Here is an 11,296-nt window from a genome sequence, read left to right on the forward strand (position 1 = left end):
GTTATTGAGTTTATTTAGTTATTTATTTTAATTAGTTTTCATAATCACAGTTTTATATTTTTTAAACCCACCAACGGACTATTGTTTTAAAAGGGTATATGTATAAAAATGGTATTAAAGTTTTGAATGTATAGATAAAATGCATGTATTTATCCCATATAGGTAGTTTTTTTTTTTTTTTTTTTTTTTTTTTTGAGCAAGAGCGGTTATAAAGTTTACCTAGACTTTTTATGTATGACATTATAAAACAGCACATTCAGCATCCCTGTGGTAAAATCACTTCTTCCTTGTTTCGTATTGCGAAATAGTGCACAGACTTATGTTGTGACTCCATCTTTTCCCATGAATGAAACTGGTTTATTTCTCATAGTCACAATCACAGGATAGATCAGAGGATGAAGTGTGACGAAGATAACATTTTAAGACATTGCTGAGAGACATGTCAACCAACTGCGCTCTTATTTAGTGAATCTTTATAATCACTGCAGGTGTGGTAAGTCTGCTTATCTTATATTTCACATTCCATTGAATGCGTCCAAAATAAAAGGTGAAAGCTTTTATTTGTATAGAAAAGAGCCCAACTTGTATTTTGATCAACTACTGCCTTCAATAACAAATGGGTAGCCGAGGTAAGAATGACAGTTAAGTACCAAACTTCGACGGAGACAACAATGGACATAGACGATGGAAATCTTGGCAACAAGCACCTTATAATGGATGGCAGCAAGTCTCAATATTCTGGTAAGAGAATTGCAGTTTATTCCCTAGCGCAAAAAATAAAATTGACAAAAGGTTTTGCCCATTACTATTATCATTATTATCATTTCTATATTCATTTTGTATGTTTAAGATTTTTTTATTTAATATATATTTATTTCATTCTATCTTTTTTTTGATACTCAAAGGTAATTTAAGGATCTTCTTCCAATCGTATATTCTTGTTACATACTGGATGTGTAGATTCCTGTTATGGTCTTGTTTTGATTACTCTTTTGTGATTGGGGAATACATAAATAAATTTGACTGGACATTTTTTTTTAGATAATTATTACATTGCCTTGCAAAAGTATTCGGCCCCCTTCAACCTTGCAACCTTTCGCCACATTTCAGGCTTCAAACATAAAGATATAAAATTTTAATTTTTTGTCAAGAATCAACAAGTGGGACACAATCGTGAAGTGGAACAAAATTTATTGGATAATTTAAACTTTTTTAACAAATAAAAAACTGAAAAGTCGGGCGTGCAATATTATTCGGCCCCCTCGCATTAATACTTTGTAGCGCCACCTTTTGCTCCAATTACAGCTGCAAGTCGCTTGGGGTATGTTTCTATCAGTTTTGCACATCGAGAGACTGACATTGTTGCCCATTCTTCCTTGCAAAACAGTTCGAGCTCAGTGAGGTTGGATGGAGAGTCTTTGTGAACAGCAGTCTTCAGCTCTTTCCACAGATTCAGGTCTGGACTTTGACTTGGCCATTTTAACACCTGGATACATTTATTTTTGAACCATTCCATTGTAGATTTGGCTTTATGTTTTGGATCATTGTCCTGTTGGAAGATAAATCTCCGTCCCAGTCTCAGGTCTTGTGCAGATACCAACAGGTTTTCTTCCAGAATGTTCCTGTATTTGGCTGCATCCATCTTCCCGTCAATTTTAACCATCTTCCCTGTCCCTGCTGAAGAAAAGCAGGCCCAAACCATGATTCTGCCACCACCATGTTTGACAGTGGGGATGGTGTGTTCAGGGTGATGAGCTGTGTTGCTTTTACGCCAAACATAACGTTTTGCATTGTGGCCAAAAAGTTCAATTTTGGTTTCATCTGACCAGAGCACCTTCTTCCACATGTTTGGTGTGTCTCCCAGGTGGCTTGTGGGAAACTTTAAACGAGACTTTTTATGGATATCTTTGAGAAATGGCTTTCTTCTTGCCACTCTTCCATAAAGGCCAGATTTGCGCAGTGTACGACTGATTGTTGTCCTATGGACAGACTCTCCCACCTCAGCTGTAGATCTCTGCAGTTCATCCAGAGTGATCATGGGCCTTTTGGCTGCATCTCTGATCAGTTTTCTCCTTGTTTGAGAAGAAAGTTTGGAAGGACGGCCGGGTCTTGGTAGATTTGCAGTGGTCTGATGCTCCTTCTATTTCAATATGATGGCTTGCACAGTGCTCCTTGAGATGTTTAAAGCTTGGGAAATCTTTTTGTATCCAAATCCGGCTTTAAACTTCTCCACAACAGTATCTCGGACCTGCCTGGTGTGTTCCTTTGTTTTCATAATGCTCTCTGCACTTTAAACAGAACCCTGAGACTATCACAGAGCAGGTGCATTTATACGGAGACTTGATTACACACAGGTGGATTCTATTTACCATCATCGGTCATTTAGGACATCATTGGATCATTCAGAGATCCTCACTGAACTTCTGGAGTGAGTTTGCTGCACTGAAAGTAAAGGGGCCGAATAATATTGCACGCCCCACTTTTCAGTTTTTTATTTGTTAAAAAGGTTTAAATTATCCAATAAATGTTGTTCCACTTCACGATTGTGTCCCACTTGTTGTTGATTCTTGAGAAAAAAATTAAATTTCATATCTTTTTGTTTGAAGCCTGAAATGCGGCGAAAGGTTGCAAGATTCAAGGGGGCCGAATACTTTTGCAAGGCACTGTATATGCCATACAAGTGATGACAATGCTTTAGCTCATCCGTGTAAGGTGCACTATTTCTGGGCTATAAAGAATAATTATAAATGAAATACTATTAAAATGTAGTTTACTTTTTTTTCTCCAGTATATGCACTGAGGAACAGCCCTGTTAGGGTTGCTGCGCTTGCCCTTGGGTTTCTGTGTGTATTCCTGGTGGCTGGTCTCATTGGTCAGTCTGTCCACTGTGAGTTTACCTTATTATCGATGCTACAAATATTAAATTTCCCTAATAGGGTATGTTTGCCCAAACTGAATGAATTTTCTATCTTCTGTGACAGACCGGAAATTGGGCAATGAAAATCAGAACAAGTTAGAAGCTGTTAGAGGGGAGAGAGACAATCTACAGTCCAACCTGAAGACTGCACAGAATGACAAAAAGAATCTTGAGGTCACTCATGAGCATTTACAACAAAATTACAATTATATGTCCAAATCAAAATATCAAATGAATAACAAAAACAGCCAACTATCAGAGGAAGTAACCAAACTTAAACAGAGTGAAAGCACATTGCAAGCCAGTAACGCTGCTCTGAGCAAAGAACTTGAAGAGCTTAAGGCCACTGAGGAACAGTTGCAGACTGATAACGAAGCCTTGTCGACTTCTAAAGACTCACTTCAAGCAAAGTATGATTCAATAGCCAAGAGCAAAAAGGACTTACAGGCCAACTTTGACACAGCGACAAAAGAGAGGGACAATTTGCAGAACCAATTTAATAATGCAACAAGGACAAAAGAGAAGCTGCAAAACGATTATAACAGTCTGACCAAGGATATTGAGCACCTAGAGGAAAGATATCGTGCCTCTTCCAATGAGAGAGACAACATTGCAAGCAGTCACCAAAATCTGACATTGGAGAAAGAAAATCTACAGGCCACGTTCACCACACTTTCCAAAGCCACTGACAAATTATTGGCGTCCTACAATTCCCTAATTGAAGAGAAGAAATATCTCGAAAGCCGCTTGACAAATGTGACTGCAGAGAGAGACCTGCAGAGTGTGGAAATCAGCAACATGAGTTCTGTGGTTGACCAGCTGCGAGCCACCGTCACAAGACTGAACACAACTATAAATGGTAATGCGGGAAATCAACTTCAACAGGCTTAATATTGGAAATGGAAACTTTAACATAAGTACTCCTCAAAACAGAGACTAGTCATACAATAAGAAATATTTTTAGAGTTGTCCGTTAATAACTTTTTAGCCGATAACCTATATTGTCCAACTCCAAAAATCTGAAACTGATATCATACCGATACCGATATATGTTGTTGTGACAATCATCGGACGTGCCAATGCAGTGACAATTCGCGAGATGAATTTTGCTAGATTTTTGTATTTTATTACTTTTCTAGTTTCTGTAGTGACAAATTCTTTCTGGTAATGCAGTAGTCATATGTAATGAGTTTATAATTCATTATTTTTCAATCATTTATTGTTCATTTAATTTTTGCACCATGAATGCAAATGGTCTGCTCACATAGCAAATCCCAAGCATCTTAATTTGAAGACATCTGATGGTCAACAAGCATAACTGCTGTGCCAAGCTGTGACCGGCAGAAGGCTTTTACATTGACTTTAAGGCAACATGCATATTGGACCAAAATATATTGTGAAAAACCATTGCCGATATTATCCGATATCATTTTAGTATTCTTCGATAGGCCAATATTATCGGCCACCCCATAATATCGGACAACTCTAATTATTGTCCTTACGAGTTAATTATGGCATTGTTTATCTGAAGTATTATTATATTATTTTTATATACCTTGACTTCACTTGCAGTCATAAATGACGAAAAGAGTAAGAAAATCAACTTGCTTGTTTGGTTTGATTGGTGAGAGATTAACATTCTTTTTCAGTCTGTCCAAGTGACTGGAAGAAGTTTAACACAAGTTGCTACTTTGCTTCTAAAACCAAAGATACATGGTACGTGAGCAGAGCCGACTGTCAAAACAGAAAAGCAGATCTGGTCATCATAAACAGCTATGCTGAAATGGTAAGTTCCTTTATTACACAAAATCCTTTTATCATAGAGATAAAATGAATCAGGTGGTTTTCATTCAAGGGATACTTAGTTTCCGTGTGTGTTTGTGTGTTTGATTTTTAAGGTGCACTGCACACTTGGAAAATTATAACAAGTTTTCCAAAAATTATTCATAAAAACAAAATATATGAAAGTAAAAATTATCATAATTATTATAATTATTATCAGGCATAGAGTAGAGTCAGCTCAGAGAAAAAAATCCACTTTTCTTGAAGGTTTGATTTTTGTGTGTGTAGTAAATCAATCATTTCGCCGTAGAAAGCACAAGGTTTTCTGTAACCTCACCTTTGAGCAAATTAATAATATTTTTTATATAAAAATATAATGATTTTTTGGGGTCACACTTAATTTGGTTTCTCCCATTTCAAAGCAGATTTGCAGATCTTTTTTTTCTACGGTACGATTTTGTGTATAAATTACCAACATTACAGCTATGTACATGCATTTTTTTCCTCTAGAAATTTGTCAATAACTTGTATTCAAGTAACGGAAATATCTGGATTGGCTTGACTGATGAGGGAATTGAAGGTCACTGGCTGTGGGTGGATGGGACCCCATTGTCCCTACAGTAAGAAAATATATCTTATTCTACTTTAACAACCCAATTGATCAAGGATTTCTGGTAGTATTAATAATCTACATTTGGTTTTGTTTTTTTTACCTCTCGACATTGCAGGTTTTGGGCTGATGACCAGCCGAACAGTTACAATGGCAACCAGGACTGTGGAGAGTTTTGGTACCGTTCTTCAGGAAATGCCGAGTGGAATGATGAAAAATGTAGTTCAAAAAGATATTGGGTTTGTGAGATGTAGATTTGTCTTTTGATTAGTTTTAAAAGTGATTTTTTGAATGATCTCATTTGCATGGAATAATAGCTTTACCTGTAAAGCATATACGCAAATAAAGAGAGGGCCTTAAAAGGAAAGTACAGAACTAAAGGCTTTTTTCCCCTTATCTCATTGGCTGCCATTGATAGCAATAGACGTCCGATGCATTTGTACTGAGATGCGCTGGCAGTGAATATTCATTGCCACCTCATCCTATTTAAAATGGATTGGACAGCTATCACCATCCATGGCACCCCAAGAGTGAAACAGTGAAATATGGATGACATTGGCACAAAAAATATGACATGTTATGCAATTAAATTTTAGAACTGAGTTTTTATGTTCTTGCTTCAGAGTTCCTAGTTCTTCATATTAATCTGGGATGTGTACATATATTATTCTGACTGATAACATGTTGTGGATTCCCTTTAATGATACACGTATAAATGCATAAACACCTCTGGAATCTGTATAAGCTAATGAATTATGCAATAGCGTACTGGAAGCAACATGTCACTTTTGCTCTTTAATATTCATGACGTAAGCAATTGTTGCTAGGCGGGTCAACCTCCCGTTTGTCCCTAATAGGAAATGCATGGAAAAAAGTTGTCAGAACAAGATGTTTTACTGAGCTAAACCTACCAATTTTGTCCGAAAATGATGTCCCTGTTGCCAAATTCCCCCTTACAAATGTTCAGTTAAATTGATGGCTTGAGTGTCGAGGGCTGAAAAAGACGAGAGAAAGAGCTGACCTGATGAGCTTTTTTATTGACACTTTTTTTCTTGCGTGCATGGCCTTACTCCACTGACAATGACATTTTCCTGTTTCAATTAAATTAAATTCAATTCAATTTTATTTTTATAGTCCTATATCACAACAACGTTGTCTCAAAGGGCTTTGCAGAGGCAATATGATACACAGTCAGAAACAGTAGATGAATTAATAAAGTTCATGTCCTGAGCATCCCCCATCCTTAGACCCTCCATGTCTGCAAGGAAAAACTCCAAAAACCCTTTGGGAAAAATTAGAAACCTTCATTCAACAATCTATCCTTTACCACCATATGCCCTGTCTTTCTTACGGTGTATCACAAAAGAGATTACACCCCTCGCATTTCTGCAGATATTTAAGTATATCTTTTCATTGGAAAACACTGACAAAATGACACTTTGACACAATGAAAAGTAGTCTGTGTGCAGCTTATATAATAGAGTTCATTTATTATCCCCTCAAAATAACTCAAAATATAGCCATTAATATCTAAACCCCTGGCAACAAAAGTGAGTACACCGCATGGGAAATACGTACATCCCTAAATGTCCAAATTCAGTACTGCTTGTCATTTTCCCTCCAAAATGTCATGTGACTCATTATAGGAGTGCTGTCAGCATTGCTGCAGAGATTGAAGAGATGAAAAAGATATACTTAAATACCTGCAGAAATGCGAGGGGTGTACTCACTTTTGTGATACGCTGTATGTTATGTTCTAAAGTAGGTAATATTGAGGTTTTGTATTTAAATGTGAGAGAAAATAACATTCGGAGAGTGAGGTTGGAGTTACTGGTGTTTTTTTTTTTTTTTTTTTTTTTTTTTATCACATCATTGAAAAAGCAATTTTGAATGAAAATTAGTTTCTCGTTGCAGGAGTGCTGTCAGCATTGCTGCAGAGATTGAAGAGGTGCGGGGTCAGCCTGTTAGTGCTCAGACCATACACTATACTCTACATCAAATTGGTGTGCATGGCATTATATCTTCTGGTTGTCTTACATCACTGACCGTTCTTGGGGGTAATTTACATGGCTATATTTGTGTAGCGATCGCAAGTACTACTAACTGACAGCTAACAAACACTTTTAATTTTTTCATTAATAACAAATCTTAATTCTGTAATTTATTTACACTTCCGCCTTCATAAGTTGTTTTTTACAACAGAAAAGGTAACAACAGTGGCAGTCAGATACCATTTTAATATTTTTCAAGTCAGTCATTGTCAGAGAGAAACAGCACGGCAAAACGCCACGTTAAAAAAATAAGTAAAAATATCAAAATGACTTACCTCTTCGTCCTTCGTAGGACCTTGGCCCTTAACAAAATGTTAACTGCATATGAACGTGAATGGCTTCACCTAGCTTGTGTTAAACTGGTCTTTTGACATCTGCACAAGTTGATCCATTCTTCACATTTTTTCCTCTGAGTTTTTGGCTTCGGGAAACTTATGAAGAAAACATCCTTCATATGTCGGCATGTTCTTTTTTTTTGAAAGATTACTGGTAGAAAAAAGAGTAATGACATGAGTTTTATGCTAGGGCGTCTCTATGTTGACGTACGGTCTAAAAACAGCATTAGTGCGGCACGCTATTATGTTGGGGCAGCTAAAAAAACACTAGGTTGTCAGAGAAGCTATAAAACTGACCTTCTTTTGAGCTAGTTGGTTATAAGGAGCATCACCTTTGTGGGTTTGATTAAACTTTCAAAATGGCCAGAAAAAGAGAACTTTCATGTGAAACTCGACAACCTATTCGTGTTCCTTGAAATTCAGGCTATTTCATAGAGAAATTGGCAAGAAATTGAAGATTTCCCACATTGTGTGTACTACTCCCTTCAAATAGCAGCATAAACAGGCTCTAATCAGAGTAGAAAGAAAAGTGGGAGGCCCGCTGCACAACCGAGCAAAAACACAAGTACTGAAGAGTCTCTAGTTTGAAAAATAGACGCCTCGCAGGTCCTCATCTCGCAGCTTCATTAAATAGTATGCGTAAAATGCTAGTATCAACGTCTAAAGTGAAGAGACGACTCTGGGATGCTGGCTGTCAGGTCAGCGTCGCAAAGAAAAAAGCCATATCTGACACTGGCCAATAAGAGGAAACGATTAACATGGGCAAAAGAACACAGACACTGGACAGAGGAAGATTGGAAAAAAGCGAAAAAAGAAAAAAGACATCATCGAAATTTTAGGTGTTTGGACTTTGGATCACAGGGAAGAACAGCAGCAGCTTGACCGTATGGTATACAAGAAGTGCCCATCAAGCCAATCCAACTTGTGGGAGGTGGTTCTGGAATCATGGAGTTTCTCCAGATTACCTCAACAAGTTTACAGCTGGCATGCCTAAGGTCTGCAGCGCTGTAATTGTTGCAAAGTAAGCTTTTTTTGATGAACACAAAGTTTGAAGGAGAAAATGATTATTTCAAATAAAAATCCTTATTTCTAACCTTGTCAATGTCTTATGACTATATTTTCTCTTCATTTTGCAACTCATTTGAAAAATTGTGAATTTTGAAGGAAAACACATATTGTCTTGGTGACCCCAAACTTTTATACGGTTAGTGTATGTTGAGATAATTATCGGGGTTTGATTGATTAAATGTTTGCTTGGTTGGTTGATTGAATATTTGCTTGTGCTCATATATACCATAAATAATACATATTGCCATATTCTTCTTACTTCTAGATTTGCTTGTGCTCATATATACCATAAATAATACATATTGCCATATTTTTCTTACGTATATAACCAGTAAATGATTATTGCTTGCTATACCAGATTGTAGTATAATGCTTAAGTGTTACAAAGAGTAAAAGAGGGTCGGGGTGACAACTGCTTTGCTTCATGGCCGCGTCGTTGCGTAACTAGACCTTCCAGGCATCCTCAGCACCTGGGGTTTGGACTTTCGCCTAGCCCTTCGAGGACAATTTTCCATCCGAGGACATCTTCCAGGGCCACAGCGGTGCATAACTGGAAGTGTTTGGATTATTGTGCTGATTGTTTAACGTTGCATAACTAAAAGTGTCTGCATTATTTTGACTGTTTATATATTATTTTGACTGTTTATATGATTGTTTTGATTGTTTACATAAGCTCTTGCTCCACACACGTGTATCACTTAATTCCACCTACATGCACACACATATCCAATCAAAAACCACATGGGTGTCGCCAGCTTGCTTTACCCTTCCCTTTAGGGCGGCCTCAATCTTGTTCAGGGAAAACCCCTAAATAAAATACCAAGGAGGTTTTTTGTCCTTTAGATCAATTTTGGTGACTCACGAGTCACATTGGTCTCCTTGGCCAAGAAAACTGAGTGTCTTCTCTCCTTATTTTTGGGTAATTTTACAATGTCTACCTAAGGATCTATTTTTGAACTTGACAGTGTATAATATATATATATATATATATATATATATATATATATATATATATATATATTTATATATATATATATTTATATATATATATATTTATATATATATATATACGTATATGTATATAGATCGTTCAGATCGTTTGTGACCCCAAACTTTTGAACGGTAGTGTATATAAATCCTGCCAGGTTTCCACACATGCATCTCATCAAGAAGAAAACTAACTACTACTACATGTACTACTGTCGGATTTAATTACACAAAAGTTGACAAGAAGTGTGGAGCATAATCCATTTCCACTGATATTTACTATATAGTATTTATTTATTACACAGAGCTCTGTGCACTGGCTCTTTGTCTGTGTTTCCACTCGGTCAGCTTTGACGGAGATAGGCCCCCTATGAATCGGCCCCGTGTCCCTTCAATACATTCTGAAGTCTATGGTACCTCCTTCTGTTCTTACAGCGTATCACAAAAGTGAGTACACCCCTCGCATTTCTGCAGATATTTAAGTATATCTTTTCATGGGACAACACTGACAAAATTACACTTTGACACAATGAAAAGTAGTCTGTGTGCAGCTTATATAATAGAGTTAATTTATTTTCCCCTCAAAATAACTCAAAATATAGCCATTAATATCTAAACTCCTGGCAACAAAAGTGAGTACACGGCATGGGAACGACGTATATTCCTAAATGTCCAAATTGAGTACTGCTTGTTATTTTCCCTCTAAAATGTCATGTGACTCGTTACAGGAGTACTGTCAGCATTGCTGCAGAGACTGAAGAAGTGAAAAAGATATACTTAAATATCAGCAGAAATGCGAGGGGTGTACTCACTTTTGTGATACACTGTATGTTATGTTCTAAAGTAGGTAAAATTGAGGTTTTGCATTTATATGTGAGAGAAAATAACATTCGGAGATGGAGGTTGGAGTTACTGGTGTTTTTTTTTTTTTTTTTTTTTAAATACATCATTGAAAAAGCAATTTTGAATGAAAATTAGTTTCTCGTTGTTACCTTGTTACAATAAGTGCAATGCCTAATGATTGTGTAAGATGTGTTGTGTGTTATGGGTATGGCTCTGCCAAAAGCATCTTTCTTTGCATTTCGGTAGTCTTTGGAGGTTTCGAACCCGGCTCGCCTATGATTTGTTCGGTCACTGATTACAGATGTTTAGGTTACATTTTTTGATCATAAGTCCAATGGACTTGTATCTTTACATTTCTCAATCTTTCACCCCATCCACCCAGATAGGTAGGAAGTGAATGAGTTTGATACCACTGTGTAGGAACCGCTATGTGCATTGAAATGTTCATCCAATAAGATATTAAATAATCACTTTCTGAATGCCAATTGCCTAGATCCTGTTCCACTTTTAATACAAGGCAAACTGCAACGAAGTCAAAAAAAAAAAAAAAAAAATTTTAATTAAAAAATTAAGAACCCCCCACACAAAAAATATACAGTATATAGGTGTAGATATATACAGTAAGGCAAATAAATATTTAGTCAACCACCAATTGTGCAAGTTCTCCTACTTGAAAAGATTAGAGGGGCCTGTAATTGTCAAA

At 36.7% G+C, this 11,296-nt stretch overlaps 1 protein-coding gene across 3 annotated transcripts; it reads left to right on the forward strand.

Moving 5' to 3' along the window:
- Positions 1–333: 333 nt before the first annotated feature.
- Positions 334–9,574, forward strand: LOC130920895 (C-type lectin domain family 4 member M-like). Of its 3 annotated transcripts, none has more exons than XM_057844421.1 (8): positions 334–493; positions 570–741; positions 2,789–2,887; positions 2,982–3,776; positions 4,567–4,703; positions 5,210–5,319; positions 5,428–5,559; positions 7,224–9,574. In XM_057844421.1, the coding sequence occupies exons 2-8, from the start codon at positions 636–638 to the stop codon at positions 7,414–7,416; spliced, it is 1,572 nt and encodes a 523-aa protein (XP_057700404.1). In that variant the 5' UTR covers positions 334–493; positions 570–635; the 3' UTR covers positions 7,417–9,574. The 3 variants fall into 3 exon arrangements, with proteins under 3 accessions (XP_057700404.1, XP_057700406.1, XP_057700405.1); XM_057844422.1 differs by having other exon boundaries at positions 357–488; XM_057844423.1 differs by lacking the exon at positions 7,224–9,574 and having other exon boundaries at positions 5,428–6,944.
- Positions 9,575–11,296: the final 1,722 nt, after the last annotated feature.

Source organism: Corythoichthys intestinalis, chromosome 8 (genome assembly GCF_030265065.1).
Source record: "Corythoichthys intestinalis isolate RoL2023-P3 chromosome 8, ASM3026506v1, whole genome shotgun sequence".
NCBI lineage: Eukaryota > Metazoa > Chordata > Actinopteri > Syngnathiformes > Syngnathidae > Corythoichthys > Corythoichthys intestinalis.

Coding starts and splice junctions, on each gene's coding strand:
- LOC130920895 (XM_057844421.1), top strand. CDS start 636: ATGACAGTTAAGTACCAAACTTCGACGGAGACAACAATGGACATAGAC. Junction 2,888..2,981: donor CATTGGTCAGTCTGTCCACT/GTGAGTTTACCT, acceptor CTTCTGTGACAG/ACCGGAAATTGGGCAATGAA. Junction 5,320..5,427: donor GGGACCCCATTGTCCCTACA/GTAAGAAAATAT, acceptor TCGACATTGCAG/GTTTTGGGCTGATGACCAGC.